Source organism: Anguilla anguilla, chromosome 1 (assembly GCF_013347855.1).
Source record: "Anguilla anguilla isolate fAngAng1 chromosome 1, fAngAng1.pri, whole genome shotgun sequence".
Taxonomy (NCBI): domain Eukaryota; kingdom Metazoa; phylum Chordata; class Actinopteri; order Anguilliformes; family Anguillidae; genus Anguilla; species Anguilla anguilla.
Genome location: NC_049201.1, coordinates 52,179,056 through 52,203,055, shown reverse-complemented (window position 1 = coordinate 52,203,055; position 24,000 = coordinate 52,179,056). Strand labels below are relative to the sequence as shown.

General features: G+C 48.0%; 1 protein-coding gene across 1 annotated transcript in view; it reads left to right on the top strand.

Moving 5' to 3' along the window:
* Window positions 1-24,000, top strand: part of znf407 (zinc finger protein 407) — a 194,807-nt gene that overhangs the window by 104,772 nt on the left and 66,035 nt on the right. Inside the window, exon 5 of the mRNA XM_035414067.1 lies at window positions 18,500-18,666. Within this exon, the coding sequence (XP_035269958.1) occupies window positions 18,500-18,666 (167 nt within the window). The remainder of the gene's footprint in view (window positions 1-18,499; window positions 18,667-24,000) is intronic.

The window sequence follows — 24,000 nt, the reverse complement described above, 5'->3', positions numbered from 1 at the left end:
ATATAAATGGTAACGCCAAAGAGCAATGACGTTCTCCTTAAGTGACTAAGTGACAAATAAATGCTGAAGTCCTGTAGCACATGGTTTGATGAATCCTGCCAAGACAAAATTGATATTGTAATATATGTGACCGTAGACAGAAGCGCATTAAACTGATGCCTCTCTCTGGAACTTATATATCATCCATTTGTACGGCCGTACGAGTCCCCTGCTCAAGGATGTTTGGGGTTTGCTTTGCTCCAGTTCTACCCAAAATAACGCTCCTCGATAATAATCAAAGACATTTTTCATCACAACAGTCTTTAGAAAGAAAAAAAACCCAGCTTGGTTGGATCCCGGTCTCATCTGCAGCGCTGCGATACACGCGGCGGTTAGATAACTGGATTTGTAGCCTGGAGGTTATGGGTTCAGAAATTCCTGGCGGGACGTGGCTGTCGTGACCTTGAGAAAAGGCAGTTAACCCGAAACACCTCAGCAAGCATCCAGCTGCAGGAGTGATTAATATGCAATGCGTACGCTAAATAAAGAAAGGAAAGCGAAGCTAAACGAAGTCGCTAAACGATAGCGCCCCGTTCCTGAGGAATACCCAGCTCTTTCAGAACAAACGCAGGGGCAGTAATAGGACACGGCATGCTATAATGATTAGCTGCTTGACTGACTGTATGTACAGTATGTAGAGTTTAGCGCTGACAGACAGGGGAGCATTAGCACGTTTAGCACGTCTTTACGGAACGCACAGAGTATTTAATGGAAACACGCCGAACATGCACTGTTGTTGCGTCCGCTCGTTGGGGATTCTAAACAGGTTATCCTGATGCGGGTCTGAGGATGAGGATGAGGAGTACCGGAAGCGGTCTGAACGGGTTTAGATCTGTACGAGAGAGGAGGCCGTATTTCTGGAGAAAGAAGCTCAACCCCCCCCCGACTCCCGCGATGTTCTGCAGAATCGGCCGTAAATAATTCTGTCTGGTTATGAGCGATTGCCTGAACAGTTAACCAGAACCGTTTCTGCGTACTGTATGTGCGGTATGCAGAGTTTCGTCCTGCATGTATGGAGCTTGCACGTGTGCGCGGGCTTTCTAAGCAGCTGTTTGCGCACGTGTGTGTGTGTGTGTGTGCGCGCGCGCTTCTGCGTCGGCGCGGGTTGAAATGCAGTAACGGGCGCACCTTAATAAAGCGTGTGTTGGAAAGCGCACAGAGTATCACATCATCTCCCAAGTCATTTTTTTTTTTTTCTTAAAACCAGAAATAAAAAAAAATAAAAAATAATAAAAAGCCGGCTTGATTATGTGACATCCTCCGGAAGAGAGGGAGAGTTGTTTCCTGCATTACTTAGGGAAAAATTCCTTCTCACAATCGAGACTGTCAGGCCCAATTTGGAGTAACGGTAAGCATGCGCTGGCCTCCTGGATATTCTCCCCCCGACACACCCCCCCGCCCCCCTCTCCCCCCTCCGCCCCCCATCTCTCCATCCCGCCATCCCTGCATCCCGGCCTCCCTGGCGCGGATCGCCGCGGTGACAGTTTGATTGGATCATCAATCCTGGCTGTTAACAGCGCTCTTCCTGAACACCTGGGCGGCTAGGGCACATCTGGCTCTTAGCTACCGCGGTTTTAGTGACCCCGCGTGCATTTCCAGCCGTCACTCGCATTAGCACCGAGGATTAAAAATTACCTGCGCACAACAGCCCCTCTCCAGATCGCTATCCGCCCCCGCGGACGGGCGCGAGTGCGTCAGCGCGCTGGCGGGTTTGATTGAGAGCGCGCGCGGACGTACGCTAGCCGAGGACACGGACGATAGCCCGGCGCCGCGCCGCGCCGCGGAGGCGCAGATGAATCCAGATCCCGTCGTTTACCGTTAGCGTGACGCGGGCTAGCTTCGCCGGGAGCCCGAGCCGAAAAAAAAACACCTCCCGGGGTAAGCCCCGGCGCCTCGGGGGTGGTGGGAGGTGCAGCGGGGCGTAAAAGGGGTGGGGTTTGGGGGGCGGGGGGCGCTACCCCCCCGTTCCTCGCAGGCAGTCGCGGGGTAGGCTGCCGTACATTACTCAAAGCGCTGCCACTCAGGTAATAAGTTAGCGACGCGGCCCGCTCCCGCATTATCCGCGTAAACCCAAATTAAGATGACGCTTTTCGCTATTGTTGAATTTATCACCGGCGTAATCCGGTTAAATTTATGGGATAACGGTGATAAAAAACCCAGCATTTTGCCTTCACACCAGCTCCTCAGGTACCGTTCCATTTAATAAACATTCAGGGCTTTTTCATAAAGCTTGTTTATGACAGGCTTGCACCATATGCTTTGCACACACACACACACATACACACACACGCACCTTCCCACCCCCAACCCTGTTTCTCACTTCTAGTTCTTGTCTCATACATGTTGTGCACTTGCTCCGCAGACTGTTGGTTTGAATCTAATGCATTCAGAAGCTGTATCACAGCAACCGAAGTTGTAAAATAGTATTACTGAGGTCTATCTGTACCCAGGTTACGTTCACCATCTTAGTAAAGCATCAGTGTGGAACAGAACCTACTATTACCCAAACAGGAAGTGCTCCTTGACCTCCTTGGGCCGGGGTGAGTTTGGTGGATTTTTCGGTCGGTTTGCGGGACGCTGAGGCCGATCTGGCAGTGCCGTCCCCGTTCCGGTTCACCCTACCTCGACTCATTGGCGGAAACCAAGCGACGCCAGCAGACAATTAACCGCATACCACAGAGAAAAGTACGAAACGCGAATTTGCTAATTTTGCCTAATTGTTTCCTCGATCCCGGCGATAGCGTCGGCCGCGCGGCCGGTCGGGAGCCGGCGGCGGCGCCGCGCGGTCGGGGCGAGAGCGAGCGCTCCCGCTCCCGCTCCCCGAGCTTTGTTGCCGTTATTAATTGCGGCTTCACATTACTTCCCGGCGCTAATAAACCAACAATGGTCTCAGCCCACCTGAAAAATGAGGAGCCCGGCGCAAGGACAACAGCGCTCAGTCGAGGCGTGGCTCCGCGCTCGAGAAGCGGTCGGACCCTGTGACCAAGATTAATGAAACTCAGATGGGTTTTAATTAGTGCAGCTGCGGTCATCAATTACACCCTCCACCCCAATACAAATATTGTTATGTTTGGGAAATTTTTGATTTATTCTATTCTGTATGGCCAGCAGATTTAGATGAATGTGTTCCCATCATAAATGTTCACGGGGATACGACAAAGGGAGAATTTTGTGTGTGTGCGCGTGCGCGTGCATGGAGGTTTTCGGAAAACGGGGAGCAGAGAGCCAAGCTGGAGGGCATGGTTTTGTTATTTAGAATACAATCAACAGTGAGAGTGAGCGTCGGCGCGGAAACAGAGGGAAAGAATATACAGTCAGAAACATTTAAGGTCCTCCTCAAAGAAGGCGACAGAATGCCAGCCGCGCCTCCCCCCCTCAGACTCATCCGAGCTAACGTCCCAGAGAAGATCCACAGCCCCATCGCCCAGCTGTGCCGCGCTCTCCCTGTGTAGAAGACACTTCATTTGGACACGCTACGTTAAGAAGCCCATCCGCTCGCAACTATTTTTATTTAGCGTCCGTGGGAAAACACGGAGAGCCGGGGAAGGGAGCGGCGAGGAGGAGGAGCGGGAGGGAGGGGAACGCGTGACAGGGAGGAGAAATTAGGAGAGGCTCGGATCGAATGGCAAGGGTGTCGGGGCTGGGGGTGTCAGGGGGGCGGGTGGGCGGGGGGGGTGGTTTATGGTGGGGCGCCCCGGTGGACTCCAGGGGACTGGCCGGCCCGTCCCACCTCAGATGGGACCGGGGGAAGAAGATCTGTGGCTCTGTCACTTTTATGAGCGCTGTGGGCAATGCCCCTGGACGGTGATGGAGAACATGCACATGCTGCATACACACCGCGCCGTGTGTTTTCATACACATCTTCAGACAGTTCTGGGGTTTTATGTCTCAGCACATATAATCAAGCTTGTGGGAGGAAGGACATGGACATAAATTTTAAAATGAGGCCAACGTTTGTTGCTCTGGGAAATTTTCTATTACATTTTTTGGGGTGGAAAAAGAAAAGAAATGGAAAAAGAATAATCAACAGAAACATTTTTTTCCCTCGCCCAGTGACACTAAGTTTTTCATGCTGTACACTGCGAGACACGCAATCTTTCATAAATATGATCTATCTGCAAAGTTCTGTTTGTACACTTTTTTTTTTTGGGGGGGGGGGGGGGGGCGGGCAAAGCAATGTAGCTTTATCGGCCTCCCTCATTGTTATTTATTAATACCTTCTCAAGTTCGGCCTGTAAAAATACGTTTTATCATTTTTATCTGAGGACACGCTGAAGAGATGTAGTGGGCAGTAGGAGCGTCTTCAGAAATGAAATGATATCGGTACATCACGCGCCTGTCACCGCATTGACTTTGAATCGCTTGTCTGCGCGCCGCTCTTTCAAAACATTTAGTTTTCGCCAACGAGTAGTTTAGTGCGGGCCTCGGTGTAACAGTTGTCATGATCAGCAGCCACTTTGTATTCAGGTAAATTTTTGCGCCGTTTTTCAGAATTTGGAATGTCAGTTTGCATTTGCTGAGACGTCCTTCGTCGGTTCTGGAGAGCGCAGGCTAGCGAGCGCAGCTTCTGAACCGGTTACAGCCGGTCTTCATTCGGGTGTGCGGTCTGCCAGCTGAGCTACGCAGCCATTGGCCCAGAGGACCGCGCTCCCCGTGCAGGCGTAGTAACCTGAGTAACCAGAGGAGGCGCTCTTGCGCGGTGGGGTGGGTGGAAAGCTCAGGTGAAACGCTCGTTCCCTGGGTGCTCCAGAGCTGCCAGCGGCGCAGTGGGGAGTCATTCTGGATGGCGCGGCGAGTGGCTGTACAGTACAAGTTCCTTAACCGTAACCTCTCACGGACCGCCGGGCAAAGGGGTGTTTTTTCGACAGATTGATCGGCAGTTTCACAGTTTTCAGAGCAGGCTGGAGATTGCTGGGGCCCTGTCGGCTTTACAGCGTCGGGTGTTGGGGGTTCAGGGTTCATGATCTGCTATTATAGAGCGACATTGGGCCTCCAGAGGTTTGTATGTGTGCATGCTACCCGATTATTCTTCAGAAAATAACACTTAATCTTGTTTTTGGAGGGAACTATTTCCTGTGGCGCATGCACCCTGAGACCATCGCGCTTGAGGAAGTTGCGCTGCGGCTTCCTATTTCAGCAGTGCAACAACACAGGTCTTTGGGAGGGAAGAGTTTGCGCTGCTTGCACTGAGAAGGAAGAACTCCCGGCACGTTATAAAGCCGGATATTTATCGTTGCGGTAAACACTATAAAATTAATACGTTCATAAGCAAAACCTCTGGAAACGTAACGTTGCTGTACAAGCTGTTTTGGAGTTACTCAAAGTGTGTTTTCTTGCTTCCGACCACAGACCGCGAACGCCCCCTTACCCACCGTCGCAAAGCATGCTGGTTGCCGGAAATTACTGTACGTATCAAACATATCCTTCTTTATATGTATAAAAAAAGCCCACAAAGCAAACTATCACTTCCATCCGCCGCCCCCCTCTCCAACCCCGACTTATTCCTCTCCTCTCCCGTAAAGCAATTGAGACGAATGTAATATTTCCCTGTTCGGTGCTGCTCATTAGCGATTGCATCGGGGAGCGGCGCTCGTTCCGCTCGGCGGCGAACAGAACGGCGCGCTGCTCCCCGGGTCGGCGCCGGCCCGCTCCCTGGCGAGCGCGTGCGGCCGCCGGAGACGCGTGGCTCAGCCCCGCCGAGCGCCGGGCGCCCATTCGCTCGCGCTGCCCTCTGACTCCGCGGGAAGGCTGAGTGTTGTAAATTTTTCATGAAGAGGCCCACTTTGTAAACCGGCAAACAGAAATAATGTTTTAAATGCAATCATTGTCAGGCCCGAACAATGTCATTTATCAAGGGAGCCTTTTGGACTGTACAATAAGTTTCACATTATTAATACAATTTTTCATCTTGTGTCAGGCCCCTGATTTATGGCTTGTGTGTGATCTAAGGTGATCATTGAATTATAATTCAAGTAATAAGAGAGCCCTGGTTCTTTCTGCGGACTGCCCCTCCTTTCTGCGTTTGCTATTGTGCCACCAAGCCAATTTGCTAAACAACCGTAGGCTAAATGATGCAGCTCCCTAATTCGAAAGCAAGGCCCACTTTAATTAGATAAGGGATAAAACTCATTATTCTAAAATGATATGGAGCAAAGTAAATATCCGAGCGCATGTGTGGGCGCAGTTTAATGTGACATCGTCTGCCTAAACATACGGACTGCATGCTGCTACGGCTGAATGATTTACAATAAGATGCACTTTGATGCATAGACTTTACCTTTTATTAAGTGTGCATCACGGTTACTTGCTCAGTAATTTCCCTGTGTATTTAATCAAAATCCATATCGGAACACTTGTTCTGAGTTGAACCGAGCATATACTAAATGCAAAAAAAAAAATAGCATCCCTATTTTTTGCCTTTTTGCCTCCATGACTGTAGAACATCCATCTTCAGCTCTCTACGCACCCCCCAAAAACACTGAGAATGTGTTAAATCGCACGTCTTTAGTATAAATTTGGCATGTTATGAAAGAATAGCAATTTATAATATTGCTATTTGAGATTTAACAAGAATCCCTGTGTGTAATATTAACCTAATCTAATATTTGTGTGTTTCTTCAAGGTTGTGGGCTGTGCGTCGTAAATAATTGCACTGCTTTAAAGGAGTCTAACTTTCTCTGGTGATGTGAAGACAGAGTGGGTTATTTTTGGTACAAAAGTGCAATGAAAGCATCAGTGCAGTTATCTTCTCATATTTGAAATATGCCCGAACCCCGAAATTCAATTCTCATCAGCGTTGCTTAAATTTACGACAGTCATATTCTTAAAAGATAATAACGTTTATTGTATTTATCATCCTTTCCCTGTGTCTGAGAGTGCAAAATAGTAAAGAAAACATAAATATTTCCCCACCTGCAGGTAGGCAGTTGAATTTAATGAAAACTTTGGCTGTAATTTGATTTAAGATGCACTAATGTGGTTTGATGTCTGAGAGAAAAACAGAGATACCGCTGGCTTATGTTGTATTTCTACGGTATTTCTGCTTTGTTACCAGAATTTTGACAAAGAGCGCGGTGCTTTATGGCTCTCTCCGTGATTTACCGCGGCTGATATTCATATTAATGCTAATTCCTCCAGACAGTATTTAGTGCCTGCTATATATATTGTTAATTGGTAGGGCTCTATATGTGAAGCATAAATACAAAAGTGTGGATTCCAAGCATCTGTCCCAATTTGTCTCTTTTTCTTTACTGCAGTAAGGGTGTGTTGAATCCAAACTTTGACCTGCCTGTTGAACACAGATGACAAACTTAGTCCTGGCAGCGTAACCCTTGGTTGAGTGACTTGAGCTGCTGGTAGAGCTCCAGGCTGCACGCTCACGCTCACACTCACACTCACCTTCAGCGCTGAGCGTGCGGCCGCTGTGATATGCAGTCGGCCTGCCCATAATCACAGAGCCACGTCCATGTCTTTGAGAGGACACCTTTCCTCCGTTTTTTAGGTTTTTGGCTATTATGCCCTCACACTCTGTCTCGCATTCCCAAACGTACACTGTCCCCCTCCGTCACATTTAGAACAGGGTGTTGAATATTGTCAGTGATTCCACTGTCAGCCGTAACGCAGAACACTGACTCCCCACGTCTTCTAAATAAGGGAAATTATTCTTAATAACCCCCCCCCCCCCACCTTTTACCGGTTGGAGCCTCAGATACTGGATACACTGACAGGAAATAAAATACAGTATTTCTATATATATCATGAGATGAGGATGAATAATGATGATGATGATGAGAATAATAATTATTGTTGTTGTTAATAACAACAACAATAACACAACAACAACAACAATAATAATAATAATAATAATAATCATTATTATTATTATTATTATTATTTATTTTATTTATTTATCCACAAATCTCTACAGGAAGCCTAATAGATAAATCCAGGTGTCTATTCTGCATTAAAAAACCCAACAACCATAAAATTACAGCAATAAAACAACGGCAGCAACTCCAAGACTCCGAAACTCTGAGTCTCTTCAGCCCCTAACACAGCAGCGAGAGGCGAGCTGGCGTTTGGGTCCCCCGGTGAACTTCCTGGCCTCCTTAATTAAGGCAGAAGTTTGTTTTGGGCGCGGCGCCGCTGCAGCTGTAATAGCGGTAATGGCGCTACGGCGCGCGTGCGCGAGCCGGTGAAGGATGGGATGCAATATAACGGAGGCAATAACGCAATCATCTCACGGGGACTCGTCCCCTCTGAGTCCCCGGTGCTGCGCTTCACACACCCCCCCAACTCTCTAAGTTATGGGTAACATAACAGGGAAACGATATTAAGATAACAATTCCTGATTGTTCGTCAGGCTTAAGGGATTTACACGCGCAGCCTCTTTTATCTAGTCCACCGTGTTCATTAAATTGACAATTTGTGTTTGCCCTGCAGCAGGGTAAATAGGATTTCAGCAAAGGGTTTTTTTTCTCTTCTTCTTCTTCTTCTTCTTCTTCACCCTTTCTTAGGATCGAGGGTAAATAAAGACGTCATGCGTCTTTGTTTTTGCCTCCCGGTTCAGCCTGAACAGGACCGCGGTTGCGGTCTGTTCGGTGGAGGTGTCGCTTGGCGGTCGGTGAACGCCGGAGAACGCTGTTTTCTCCAGCTGGCGTTTCCACCCCACGGTAACCTTGGTTACGAGCTCCCCGCCAGCGTGCTTCAAAAGTTTTGCTTGTAATATTACTGCCGCGACTTGTGTGTTCTCTGGGCTTCGCAAAGACGTAATTCTGAAATAGATGAACTGTGAACTTGACAGTAACACATAGCTATACCAATTGATCAGGAATTTTGGACCATTTTTTGTGCGGTATCCCCACTTTGTGGTTTATGGGAAAATAATATAGGTGTGTGAGAAATGGATGTTGTCCTTTTTTGAAGGAGTAAACATCTTTTTGATGCATTATTTTAATTGATTGTTTCTGTAAGGGTGAGAATCAGTATGTGGATAATTAAGTGTGAATTCTGTTCTTTCCCTGCCCTGTTTGTTATTGTGCCGGGTGCGTGGTTGGCATGACACCAAATGACGGCAGGTATGTTCCCTTACAAAAACAGCGTGACACGATTGCGTTGGTATTTTAAACAGGATGTGCAGTACACTGTGCTGGTGCAGAGCTCTGTCTGATATGTGAAATGCATGTAGTATGTTTACATTGAAAGTTTCAGAGTTTAAGGTCATTTTGACAAACCCAAAACAATAACAAAAACGAATATGTCCAATATATCGGTTATTAATATATTTACACTTGAAGGCTTGCAGTGCCTTTCCTAACCTGAGACTTCTTAATTCACTAGCTTTATCTGTTTAAAAAAAAAAAAAAGTTAATGGAGCCAGAAATCTCAATGAAAATCAATCATGTTTCTTTGTTCTTAAGTTTCATATATTGACAAAATATGGTCTTCACCCTCACCGCCTCTCTCGTTGCCTCCTCTGATTCTGCCACTATATTTCTCTTAAGCCTCGCTGTGTTTTTGGTGTATCTTCGTCACTGTCTCCATCTCTCACTGGCTCTGGCCGCATGGTGCAAAGTCAGACGCTGATTGCTACTGGTTGTTGTTTTGTGCTGATTATTGCGGGACCGGTCACCGTTGTCGTGGCAGCGGGGCAGTGATGACACGTGTCACATGAGCCAATGTCCCCAGAGGACACAGTCCCACGTCTGCATTCCCCGCATTGACGGTCAGGACCCCACAGCTTGACTTCTGTGCATACCAGTGACTGTGAGTGGATAAATGGGAGGGGCTGTCCACAGAGAACGCCCGTTCAAAAATGTAGCATTATAAAAAGAGTCGCTTATTTCCTTTGTTATGTTCCCCATTGTTTCTTGTTTGTTTTGTTTCGTTCTCCTCTCTCTCGTCTCATCCGTCCTGTTCGTCTTTTCATTAGTTTATGCGCGTGTGGTGGGTGGCCGGGCGATGACGGCGGCGATGCTAATGACGGTAATTACGTTGATGGCGGTGCTAGCATGATCTCGGAGACAGGGGCAGCGGGAAGGAGAGAGAGAGAGAGAGAGAGAGAGAGAGCGAGCGTGCAGGCTTCGCGCGCGGCACTCAGCGGCGGGAAACATCGGCCGGCCAGGCCGCCCCGGACCGGGGGCCAGATGCTGGGACCCGCGTACTGGGGGCCGTCGCCATCATACTCATAATCACCAGTGTTATCACCTCCCGCAAACGCGCGCTTCAGTGGCCCCGGCGGCCCGCTGGCCCTCCATGCAGGCCGGTCCTGCTGGAGAACTGCAGCCCTGCACGATTTCCAGGCCTCTCCAAAACAGGGGCCTCCAAACCGGGGCCTGCAAAGGGTCTGCAAAAAACTTGAAAAAGGTTCCCTTTGAACTTTTTTTGTAAATCCATACATTTTTAGACCTTCAGATACTATAAACCTTGTTTTATTGTTGTGGCCTCAGTTATGTTAATTGCTGTATATTTTTGTGTGTAAATAAATTTCAATTCAGCGTTCAGCAATGAAACTTCAATGATCAGATGACATCATGTGTGCGAGTAGTGGGCGTCGCCTTGCAGTGACAGACAGGGGGTGAGAAGGACCTGCCGTGAGCCTGTTTCTAGACCAGGGCAGAGCACGTAAGCACTGTCCTACCCTGTCCTGTTTGCACAGCTTATTTTCAGAGAAGGCATCGTCCGTTTCTACAGCTGGGTATTTACAAAATCAGTTCAGACGCAGTACCTTGCCCAGGGGTGCGAAGGCGGTGTCCCACCTGAGATTTGAACCTGCAGCCTCTTGAGTTACAATTACAGTTCCTTAAGCACTGCAACCCTCTGCCGTCTCCATGGCTTCCCTCCACAGAAGTGAAGCTCGCTGTGTTCATCGCGCATTCTCGCACACGGTGTACTCTTACCCTGCCATTCTGTTTGTTTACGGTTTCTATTAATAATGCAAATGAACACAGTGTATGTGTTTATGTGTATACTTTCCATCAGAATATTTAATTTACTGGAATGTTCTACAGACAGCATGGATGGATCTGCGTCATCTTCTTGTCAGCCACATTAATGGGAGGCTGGCATATGGAGAATTGTTTCATGTTTGTGTGTGCTTGTGTGCACGTGTGTGTGTGCGTGTATGTGTCTCAGAGGGTGCCTGCGTGCGTGTGTGTGTGCGTGTGCACATGCGTATATATGTATGTCTTGAGTATTGAAATATTTTTGTAGGTTAGATGAAGAGCAAGAAAGTGATTGTCTATTCAAATATCAATTCACCTTCATTTGCTTAGCAATTGCTCTTATCACAGGCGACTTATCAACCTTTTTTTGAACGTATATTTTTACAGTTTTATCTTCAGTTAAGTGCTGCTTTCAAGGTCACATCAGCAGTGTCCTTCCAATGACTGAAACCCACAACCCTCTGATTAAAAACTGTGCTTCTGTGCCGTCCCATAGAAAAGTGCCTACAACCAGACTCATTCTAGGTTGTTTAGCAGACTGATGCCCTCAGTGTGTATTGGCTACACAGAACTGAACATGTTACTTGTGGGAGCGTATCCTCTGACCGTGAGCGAACATCGTTCCGTTGAAAAGATTTTTAACTTGAGACCGAGCTGTCATCGGCCGAGTTTGGGTCCGCATTAATCAGAAGTAATGAAGTTGGCCATGTTTTCAGGAAGCGGTAATCCAAAATTAAACCTTTTCTTAATATTTCACCAGCGTTCCCTAATTCCGTTTGGATCGACTCCCGAGGAAAGCCGCGACTGTTACGCGCGTCTGCTCATCTGTTTGGATCTGCCTCATGACAGGTTTAAAGCATCGTCAGCCTTCGCTAATATCTGTCTGGCCTGAGCCATTGGCATCGTTTAATCTTCATTCTGTTAATTTAGTCTGGACTCTTGCTGGCCCTGGATTGATGATCTCAGCTGAGCGCCATAAGGATAGGGTTGCCAGAGTTGGGGAGGGTTTTCTGCAGATGAAGAGGATTTTAAAAAATCCTTGGGGTCAGTTTCATGGGAAATTGAGTTTTTGGTAGCAAGCGGAGATTAAAATGAGGGGAAGAGGTATTGAAATTTTGTGTGGGGGGTTTGTTGGGATTTATTCTGTGGGTGGGATATCAGAATGATCTGTCAACATTGCCTGTAGAATTATTGGAGAAAACAGGATGCCAAGACAGTAATGGTCTTGGAGAAAAGGACTGTTGGATGGTCAGTCAGAACCTGGGGTGCAGTTTTTAAGTCTGGTCAAAATTTTTCAACTCTCTATTTCCTGCCTTGCGTATGAAAATTTTATCCTAATAGTTACCCATTAGATTTGTTGTTGTTGTTGTTGTTGCTTGCACATTCTTAATGAACCACAGCATTTTTGCACTCAAGCAGTGTACGTTTCTGGTTTGTTTGTATAAAACTATGTTAGCGTAGGCTGGCTAATCTGTGTCAATTAAAAAATTCCTCAATTTCTTAAAAAACATTTGATTAATTTGAGTTTCTCCCCTTAAGGGTTGTTCTCTGAAAGAAAAAAATATTAGTAATTTATTTTAAGAGCATTTAACATGTATATTTAATAAGAGCTTGAAGTATTTGTAGCCTTTATGGGTAAAAAAGTTAACATGCGTTTGCAAATTAACCCGGTGAGTGTTCTCTGATCTTTGTTTCAATAACACTGTGTAAAAGGCCCGCGCAAAGCTGTGTAAATTCTCAGTTTGGTCCATCCAGAACCTTCATCTCTGGGTTTTATTTACCAGCTGAAGCACCCTCCCCAAAGGGTTTTTTTTTTTTTTGTCGCAAAGCCAGAAACTCCCTAATAGACAGTTTCAAGATTGCCCTCAAATCACATAACTGGAGGCTGTGACTTTGTCTGAAGGACGGTGCAACTTCTTTTCTCCCTGCGAAGCCCAACATCGGTCAGATGGACCTGCCAATCACAGCCGGTGGCGAGCGACCTCATCGGGCGATGCGAAACCATGAACTCAATTAGGGCGCAAGGCATGACCCATTCCAAAATGGCCTTGTAACACAAACTGCCTTTGATTGTCACTCTGCTTTATATCGCTGTGCCCTCCAGCGTGTATCCTCTGCTTGGGGGGGGGGGGGGGGTGTTTTGTGGGATGTGTGTGTGTGTGTGTGTGTGTGTGGAGGGGGGGTGGTGGGGGGCGGGGGATCCAGAGAAGGTATCAGGGCCCCCTCAGGCTGAATTGTGGGATAGCGGGATTGAAGTCGGAGGAGAGGCCTTCCCCGGCTTTCGTTCCACCGACCAAAAATAAAGAGAAAAAAAGCCCGCTAATCGGGCGTTCACGGACGGACGGCGCGTTCGCGGCTCCACTGTGCGCCACGCCGATGGCGGCGCCGAGGAAGACTCCCGCTCCCCGCTCGCTTATCTCCGCATCTGCGCCCGCCTCCTCCTCCTCCTCCGCCGCCGCCGCCGCCAGTCACACGGCAACCCGGAGAATTAATACCTCCGATCCAGGAGAGGAGGAAAAGTGGAGCGGGGAGGAAAAAAATCCCTGTTTGTAATTAAGATCCAGGGTACAGCCTTTAATTTGTTTGATGTGAGATGCTGATGAGGGCCAACGAAACAACAACAACAGCAAGAATAAATGCAGCGGTAATTATATTTAACAAATGGCAGCTTTGAATAGGGAAAAAGGTTCTTTCCCCTCTCTCTCCCTCTCTCTCTCTCTCTCTCTCTCTCTCCCTCTCTCTCTCTCTCTCTCTCTCTCTCTCTCTCTCCCTCTCTCTCTCTCTCCCTCTCTCTCTCCCTCTCTCTCTCCCTCTCTTTCTCTCTCTCTCTCTCTCTCTCTCTCTCTCTCTCTCTCTCTCTCCCTCTCTCTCTCTCTCTCTCTCTCTCTCTCTCTCTCCCTCTCTCTCCCGTGGCGAGGCGGCGTATGCATATGCATGCGGCGGGCTGTGGAGCGGGGCAGATCTGACGCGCGGGATCGGGATCAAAGAGCGCTATCTGATCTGGTAAGGCGCATTAGCGCCCGGGCCCGCTCCGACATGAAGTATATCGATTGTTGTGGGGAGGATTTGCATGAAGCGAAGACGCGGGAGACGCGAACGCGGGAGGCACTCAAACCGCTCGCGCTCACGCTCACGCCCCAGATAAACAATTGCCTGTTTAACGCATAAAACAAGAATGTCGTGCATAATGTTTACAATAAAAGATAGCATCTGTTCACCCGCTTTATATATATATATATATATATATATATTCTCATAGCCGGAGGCAAGACGCTCCATAAATACTTGCGGGAATAAATGGATATAGGTATGTGTATATCTCAGAAATAACATGCCTGTCTGAACTTTGTGAGGTGGGGATGCGTGCGGGCCTATTAGTGTGACGTGGGGTGCTGATGGTATCGTTCCGTGGATTTTTTTATGTATTTATTTATTTACTAACTTTTGAGGCCGTGCAATGCGGTGTCATTCAGCTGTTGTCTTGGAAGCTTGGCTGGGGTCTTCCACGTTAATTGTGCTTTGACTGCTCAGCTTCATTATGAAGAGCTTACCTTACATGGCCTCTGTAATGTGAGGAAACCTGCGACGTGCGTGCCGTCGATTGCCCTTACGATCCCAGAGACTGAAGATTGAGATGAGGCACTAATTTAGTCTGTCAATCCTTAAATTGTTGTTGTTGTATGAGTGCGTGTGTGTGTGTGTGTGTGTGTGTGTGTGTGTGTGTTTGCGTGTTTGTGTGCACGTGTGTGTGTGTCGTTTTTGTGCATGTGCGTGTGTGCATTTGTGTGTGTATTTGTGTGTGCATCTGTTTGCGTGTGTGGGTGCATGTGTGTGCATGTGTGGATGCAGGACTGTGTTTGTGTGTGTGTGTGTGTGTTGTGTGTATGTACACATACTTTCACTAGTATCGAGCATCATACCCTGAGATTGTTGCTCATTTCCAGAAAGCTCAGGAAGTAAACCTGCACATTTAACGAGCTCTTGCAGGATTTCCCTGAGAAAAGGAGCGTACTGAACACCGGTGGCTCAGGCTGAGCTGCCCTCTGCGCTCAGGCCAAGCTGACACTCATCCGCTCGTCGAGCGCCGCTGTGTGTGCAGACGCACGCGGCCTGCCGGGAGTTTGAGCTGCCAGATAACTTTCTCCGCTTCTGATCGCTCGTTCTGTACCTGGCCTTCTCCTGGGACACCACCTGCCTCTCTCTCCCTCTCCCTCTCCCTCTCCCTCTCCCTCCCTCATTTCCCCTTCGTTCTGAGGGACCGTGTTCAGAGCTCTGCTTAGCACTGGCGAGCTGCTTGATGGAGGGTTGTCTAATCCCACAGGCCGCTTCTGTCTGTTGTGCGGTACCGTGGGAAGATTGCGCTTGAGAAGTAAGCACGTGTCACGCGGTGTGGTATTGACAGGGCCGATTTATCAAACTTTCTCCCCCCCCCCCCCCCCCCCCCCCCCCCGCTCTCGACATGACGGAAATTGGTTGGCTTTTCCGCGGCGTGGCTGGTTTGGTCTCCGAGCTCAGGTTTTTCTTTTCCGCGGAGCGGTGCCGGTGAGATGCAGCCGCTCTGTTTGTCTGGAAGCAGAGCTTTTCCTGTCCCAGAAGCACCTGCATCCCAACAGCACAAATCATGTTGAAATATGTTTCTGGTGCGCGATTCCGCCCTGTAGGACGGTGATTGATTCCGAGACGCACGGCTTTTCACTTCCTCTTACCGGTCCGAGTAAAGGAGTTCAAGTTTAAATGATCTAGTAAGATGTTGCGCTGGTGCGGTATGTTCTACTCCTATTCCATATTGTAAAGTAATGGGTTTGTCTGACTGTGTTCATATAGCCGGATCTGTGCTAGTCTGCCAGTTAAAGCACATCTTTCTGATAATTTATCTGACGCATTCCCATGTTATTTTTCATAATAAGTTACTAACAGGGCAGGGCAGGCGTGAAGGTAAATATGTCTTGTATGTTCGAGCACATGTCTTTTGAAACTGCAGAAACTGGAATGAAAAACTGAAAAGCTATGCATTTTCAGAAACCCAACTTTCAGTTTGGGGAAGAAAAAAAAACCTGTGTAAGATAGAGGTGATGTCATCGACTGGGCAGTGGCAGGGGCATCGTGCCAGCTGTAGTATTAAGTACTTCTTTTTCCTGAAAGAGAAATTCATATGCCTTGCCTACAACCATACCAAAAGCACACATGAGGTTCATATAGTACAGAAGAGTGCATTGGATACAGTCCGCGTGCTGACATTCAAGCCCGCTAGGCTATAGCCTAGCCCTGGCTGTGGCTACAGCCTTATTCCTCGTTATTTCGGAGCTGAATGCCAAAGGTTGGCAGGCTTGACTGAGGGAGCAACAATAACCGGGGAGGGCGGGATGGCATTATTACATCACCATCGCTGTCCTGCTCTGTCAGAGCGCCGCGCCGAGATCATTTAGCTGCGATAAACCCTGCCCAGATTCTGGGGTTCCGGAACTATCCGTCAGCCTTGCTGCCTGATTCAGACCCCACAGACACCTGCCAGCCATTACTGACTCATGATGCCCAACGTAAAATGTACCGCTTAGAGCGCGTGTTGTGTTTACTGTTGGGCTGTCAAAAATGTAATGGTGATTAATCCCGCTGTTTCAATAGTCGACCGTGATTAATCGCATCTGTATTTGCATGTTAGAATTACGTAGTGCTTTTTTATTGTTTTAAATAAACATTACGTTTCCTTGCAGCTCCAATAGAATGTTTGGACTGGAAGTTAAATAAACACAGCCATGAAACCATGAACTTCGGATCTCATTTTAATGATAATTCCCCTCATTCAGTGTTTTGCAGTGCAGCCACAATTTATACTGACAGCCTCCTAATGATCTTGCACAGAAATGGGGTGCTAAGTTTTCAGAAAAAAAAAAAATCTTTGAGACAATCAAGTAAAAAAAGATCCCTGCTGTTTGGCTTGTGAGTGGCACTTATGTGATACTGAAATTCCATTTGAGCAGAACTACAGATTAATTGTATCAACCGAGGCGTCTGGGAGTCTTTTAAAGCTAAACGAGCCACTCAGAACCCATGTTCATTATTTTTCTCCAATACCGCAATCTGTTACATAGAACACCGCTAGCTATCATTGGCTGTGGAGGTTTTGCCGATTACAGGTGTGTGCAAAAAAAAACAAAGTAAGGAATTAAATTCAATTAATTGCGCTCAAAAGTGAAGGTATTATCTATTCAACACTTAATTTTATGCGTTGACGTGTTAATGTTGACAACCCTCATTTACTTCAGATGTGTAAGTGCTGCATGATACTGATGAGCCAGTACTAATAATCATAAAACTGAAGTTGCGAAGTATCCTGTTTATTTATTTATTTATTTATTTATTTATTTTTCTCTTGCTAATGCATGGCTGAAAAACTTGTCGTCCTGAAGCTCAAAGCACTGTTGTAAGTGACTCTGGATAAGAGCGTCTGTTGAATGATGTAAATCATGTGATGTGAATGCCGGTGTGAGCTGTTGTTAATGTGAAGAAGTGATGAGACGGATGTGAACTGGGTGGGTGAGCTGGGCTCCTTGTTAGCGTGGCTGACCTGTGGCTCTGTGTGTGCTGTGACCATGGGCTGTCAGAGATGGAGCTCTTTCAGATGGACAGGATTTGCCTGGAATCCTGCCTGGTTCTGGACCTTGACCACAGCCACACCAGAGAGAGAGAGAGAGAGAGAGAGAGGCCATCCAGGGCTGTCAGAGAGGGACAGAGAGCCAGAGTGAGGCAGGGGGGGTGGGTGTGAGGGGAAGGGGAGTTAGGGGTAGCATTTCATTTAGCCTTTTGCTCTGACAGCCCCTGCTCCTGCCCCGGATAAGTGGTGTGTCGCACCCCCCCCCTGGCCCCCCCAGCCTCTTTTACAGGTGAAATCTATTCTCACGTTTGCCTCGGGGGCAACTGGACTGTAACAGAATTTTTCAAACCCTTTGGGCCCAACCGCAAAGCGGAGAACAAATGGCGGAGGTGCCAGGGCCGGACAGAAAAATCAATGCGCTCGCTCACACAGGCATGGCAGCCATCGTGCACCTCCTCCCCTCATTTTCCACCTTCGCTTCCTCTCTCTTCTGTGTGTGTGTGTGTGTGTGTGTGGCTGTTTGTGTGTGCGTGTGTGTGTGTTTGAGAGAGAGAGAGAGAGAGGAGTGAGTGAGTGAGTGTTTATACTGAATGCCTTCTCTCCTGTAGGTTGTGATTTTTATGATTTTCGCTGGGGCCAGTGTGTAACTATCTGCCTCTCTCTCTTTCCCTCACTCTTTTGCCCCTTGCTTCTATCTCTCTCTCTCTCTGTTTTTTCTCTCCCTCCCTTTATTTCTTCTTCTCCTCTTTCATTCCACACTTCCTTTCCCACCACTTCTCTCTCTCTCTCTCTCTCTCTCTCCCTCTCTCCCTCTCTCCCTCCCTCCCGCCCTCTCTCTCTCTCTCTCTCTCTCTCTCTCTCTCTCTCTCTCTCTCCCTCCCTCCCTCCCTCCCTCCCTCCCTCTCTCCTTCTCTCTCTCTCACAGGAAGTTTGAGTGCGAGCTGTGTGACCGCTCCTTCAGTGAGAAGTGGTCGCTGAACAACCACATGAAGCTGCACACGGGGGCCAAGCCGTACAAGTGCACCTGGCCCGCCTGCCACTACTCCTTCCTCACCATGTCCGCCATGAAGGACCACTACCGCACCCACACAGGTGAGCCTCCGACGCGCTCACCTCCCCGTCACCTCAGCTCCCCGCGACCTCTGACCTCTGCCTTCATCCGCCTCTGTAACTGCATTTCCTCAGGTCTCCACTGCACTCAGCAGGAGATAATGTAATTGTAGATGGGCTTTGGGGGAGGGGCGGGGGTAGTAGAGGCAGGGGGGGAGTAGGGGCATTCTTGGAATTAAAAAAGTGGATTGCAAAAATCGGCAAGAGTCGCAGTACTTCAAAAAGGATTTTTTTTCTTCTGTGGTTAACCCCTTCCTGTCCTGTGGGATGAATTTTAGCGCCACCCAAATATTATGTTAAATGTGTGTGGGCAGGAATCTGACACGGAGGTGGGTGGGCAGTAATTGCGCTTGGTCGTTTGATTAGCTTTCCGTTCCGTCGCTCGTGGTCGTGGGACGGCCATGAGCCCTGCCATCGGGACAAGTAGGCCAAGCCTGAGTGGAAGTGCAGTTGAGACGCCCCCCCACCCCCTCTAGAGCAATGCGCCACGCTGTGATTGGTCAGCTCCGAAGAGGAGCCAGCCCGAGCCTCAAGCCCAAGTTGTGATGCTTCCTTCCTAATTAATGGACATTTAAGGCGAGTGGAAACATTTGCAGCATCACTGCAATTGCATTAACGGAACAGGCCTGACACCCTTAAAATATTAGTTGCGTGCGTTATCTGTTTAAACGTTATGAATGAGCTCATTTAATGGGCGAGGCGTAAGAATTTATCGGTTTGAATTAAAAACGCAAAATGAATTACTCTAGCATGCTTTGTCTGGACTGCGCATAATTATTATCAATTACAAAAACTCAAATTCCCCCTTACTCATCTGGACCTCGTGTCTAGCCCAATTAAGACGGATGGGTGCCTTTGAGATGCCAGACAGCAAATGGAGGTTGTGTTCATGCCCCTCCCAGGCCTGAAGGTCCCATCTGAAAAAGAGGCTTGAACTATGTAATGTTGTCCCACCCAATCACCGGTCTGTGTGTGTGAAGGTTTCCATGTGTACATGACGAGTTCAGTGTTTGAAGGTCTCAGTGTGTATATGAAGGTTTCAGTGTGTGAAGGTCTCAGTGTGTATATGAAGGTTTCAGTGTGTGAAGGTCTCAGTGTGTATATGAAGGTTTCAGTGTGCATATGAAGGTTTCAGTGTGTGAAGGTTTTCAGTGTGCATATGAAAGTTTCAGTGTGTGAAGGTATCAGTGTGCGTGTGAAGGCTTCAGTATGTGAGGGTTTCAGTGTGCATATGAAGGTTTCAGTGTCCATGTGAAAGTTAAAGTGTGTAGGCTATATGAAGGTTTCGATGCGTGAAGGTCTCAGTGTGTAGATGAAGGTTTCAGTGTTTACCGTATATGAAGGTTTCAGTGTCCATATGAAGGTGTCTGTGTGTACATGAGTGAATGCGTGTGGGCATGCATGAGTGTGCATGTTTGTCCAGGGGTGTTTGCGATTGCTTATGCTGTGAATGTGTATGTACATGAACCTGCATGCATGCCGACTGGAAGAGCTTGGAAATGGCTGCATAGGTTAATGGGTCATTGTAATGGATTCAATGCAAAAGGGTGGAAACACCTGAGAACCATGACTCCCTCTCTTTTCTTTCTCTCCCTCATGCCCTCTATCTCTGTCACTCTCTCTCCCTCAATTCAATTAATTTATTTTCACTGTTGCTTTATTGGCAGGGCAGTCCAAAGCCGTATTTTTAAGGCAGTCATGTAGTAATATAATTTTGCCCTTGCATGATTTGTTTGGAGTTCCAGGGTTTCTGTGTATGTATGTGTGTGTTGGGGTGGGATCTATGATGGAACCTTGCATTTCAATGCCAAGAAAGCCATTGGCAGAGTTACACTTTCAAAAATGTTTAGGGTTTAAATTTAAATTGGTTGAGTTAAATTGCTGTAAGTTCACTCTCTCTCTCTCTCACTCCACCCCCTCCCTCTCTCCCTCCCTCTGTCTGCATTTCCTTCTCCTTCCCTCTCTCAAGCCGAGTGATAGGGCCTGTGCCCTGGCTGCCTGGTTAACAGGCTCTTAACAGGGCTCTGTCCCCATTTCCCCGGCTGGCCCCGGCGCGGGGCTTTCTGAGGCCCCGGGCGTGTCGCAGCACGGCTGAGGCTCGCTGTGTGTTTATCCGCTGCTGCCATGTGCAGGGGCCGGTGTGACAGCCCCTGCTTCAGAGCCGTGGCAGTAATGGTAGCACTGCGCGCTCGGCCTCTTACTGTAAACGACGAAACCGACACCGCGCCTCTCTCTGCTGTGCCTCTCCTTTAATAGACTGAGTCTCCTTTGGAGTTTGGAGCACACAAACTAGCACTTTAGCTCCAGAAAGGCCTGTTATTTTTCTGTTGGGCGTTCTCTGGGATAGTGTCACACATGGTCTACCAAGCAGCCCATTAGACGTTTTGCGCTATTTTATGCGTGTTTTTGTTTAGAAAAATGAAGTGTCTCTAGCGACCACATTATGGACGTTGGTGAAGTGTTTTTTTTACCTCAGTTTGATTAGCTCTGTCACTGATGAATCGCGCCGGGTTTGAGCCAGGTTGCCTGTAAGTGGAGGGATAAGCTGTAAGTGCGCTTTAGTATTCAGTGATATGCTCCATCCCCACCCTCTTCCATCACCCACGTGCTGTTTTTCACACTACAGTTTGGCCTGATTGGGAATTTATCACCTGACCCCCGCGGGTCAAACGGGTCGTCAGCTCTCGGGCCGTACTCCGAGCCGTTGTTTTCGGACGTAGTTCTGAGGAACCAAATTATAACCGGCTGAACTCCCGGCGTTTCCTCAACGCCGCGATTTATCGTTCTCGATTGGTCGGCCCGCTTTTTTTTTTTTCCTTCCCCGCAAATGGATTTCCTTGGATCCTGTTGGAAAGGCGGAGCAGCGAGGGTCATTTGTAACTCCAGATTTATGGGTCCCCCCCAAATAAATAAATAAATCAAAATGTCACTCCCGCCCGAGCGCTCGGAAGGCGCGCACCGGCGGGGCCTTGTGGGCCGATGACAAGAGCACAATTGATTTCCTTATTGCTTCAATTTGTCGCTTAATCTGGCGATATGTTGATAAATCTTCGCACTTTGTCAATTAATTTTCCTGAAAAATGGGGCCCAAAATGGCGAGCACATCAATACCACGCCAGATTCGGTGACAAAATTAAGTGATAAAATTAATTGCCCACCATCCCTTCCACGAAAACATAACTAATGAGGGAGGCAATTATAGTTGCACACGGTCTCCTTCGGGGCGTATTATTTAAAAAGAGAGAGAGAGAGAGGGAGTGAGAGAAAAAGAGAGGGAGAGGGCAATAGAGGTAGAAAGAAAGGGAGGAAAATATGTTTTTAAAAAACGAACTGAAAAATAATGTTCATGAGAGCAGCAGGCCTTCATCACAGCGGGTTCTGCTGGAGATGGGAGGAGAGAGGAGGAGAAAGCGAAGGCAGCTGTTTTAAAGACTGTGTCTGCCGCTGTGGACATGATAGAGCACAGGACACAAAGGCACGTTTTGTGGGCGAAGCTAAGATTCCAGAGAGGGCGGGGCCAGCCCGGCCAACCGACGCTGGCGACGCAGGTTACCCTTGCTTTCCGCCTGTCATAATAGTAGTTTGCCGTTCGCCTATGGCTGTGTTTTTTTTTTTTTTCGAGACCGAGTTGGTGGGAGGCCCAGGTCTCCTTAGCTCCCCTGACATGGGTGTTGACAGTCCCACGTCCCTCCCCTGCCCTGAGAGATGGCCAGTATCGAGCCACAGATGAAAAGCTGGCGCAGATGTAATTTATTGTCAGTGTTTCCTTCTGAAGAATAATTGTGGAGACTTGGCATGGATCGATAAGTATGGATTTTTGTGGTCAGGGCTTGTAGTGCAGGGTAACGGGGGAGCAGGGGGTGGGGTTTTGGGTGGGTTGCGGGGGGGGGCATATAGGAGCTATTTTCTAATAGAAATTAAACGAATGGGCCCCACTTTCCACGCGGGTTCTCCATGCAAACCGGGGGGAAAGTGGAATCCATTACTCTGTCCTGAGCAGCTGACTAGGCGGGAGCAGAGCATGATGGGAAACGAGGGAGGCCATGCGCGGGAGGCAGGAGGCGTCACTGGGGCTCCGCGGTAAAGGGGGTCATTTGTTTCGCTTTATTTCTCTCTCCTCCACCCATTATTTTTTGCCACCCTCCCTTCCTTCCCTTGATGGTCTTCCAGGGGTTCCCCCTCTCCTGAGCTGACTAGCGTACATTCTTAGCATTTTTTTAGCTTGTATCAAAAGGTGTAGTTTTTCTTTCTGCTAAAAATCAGGCTGCCTCTCCTCCTTCCTCTGCGCTCCTCGAAATAGAAATGAAAGGACGGCGTGGGGGGGCTCCGTAAGTTGCGTCTAAATGTTGTGTAGTTTACTTTTGTTCTTCCACCCTCGCAACTTCCTCAAACGCCAGTCCCGATATAGCGCCCCGCCGTAGCGCCGGAATGCGCGTATAAATTAATTAAACGGGCATAAACTGTAAACTTTATTAGCTCCTCCTCCGATACGCCCTTGGACATGGGAAAAGGGGACGGCAGTGTGTAAATACTGCAGCGATGTGCCTTCGCCCCGGAGGCCAGTTCCCATTTCAGTCGGGAGTTTGCGCGGAATTTGAGATTTCACTTTCCCCCCCCCATCCCGTCCCGTCCCCCATCTTCCGTCGATCATCGCCTCTGTTTTTTGCTCTTGTCTCTCCTGTGCCCTGTAAATATGCGGTTTGATCTTATTTCTGCTTAACGCTTACTGCAACCAGCACGTTCAGCGATCTGCAGACGCAATCACAGCAACTTTGTGGTGAGATGGTAAAAAATAGTTTTAAGTAGTTTTTTTTGGTAATTTAATCAGCATGATTTCATGGTGTAAACAAAAATATTATCTCCATTTTATAAAATGGCCCAGCAGCTTGTACTATATGTGTACTTGTGTACTTGCTATATGTATCTTTTGAATAATTTCAGACTGAATACAATTTTTAACTGTTGACAGTATTCCTGAAATACAAATATGATTTGCACAGGCTGTACAAGGGTCCAAATGACTACTAACCAAGGAACACCCAGTGTACACATGCACGTATATACTCACACACACACACACACACACACACGTACGCCAAGCAGATGATCTGGACCGCACTGATTCATAAGACTGCTGCAAAAACATTGAACGGCTTTATCTTTTCCGGAAACATCCCCCGGAGCCCTGTAATGCCTTTAAATTTCCATTCCCTCCGCGGCTTCGCCATTGTGCTGCGGGTCTCACTTATTTTTGGCATGTAATGAGGGCAGTTGTGTATTTGACCCCGGACTGCTCAAATTAAAGAGGGGAACAAA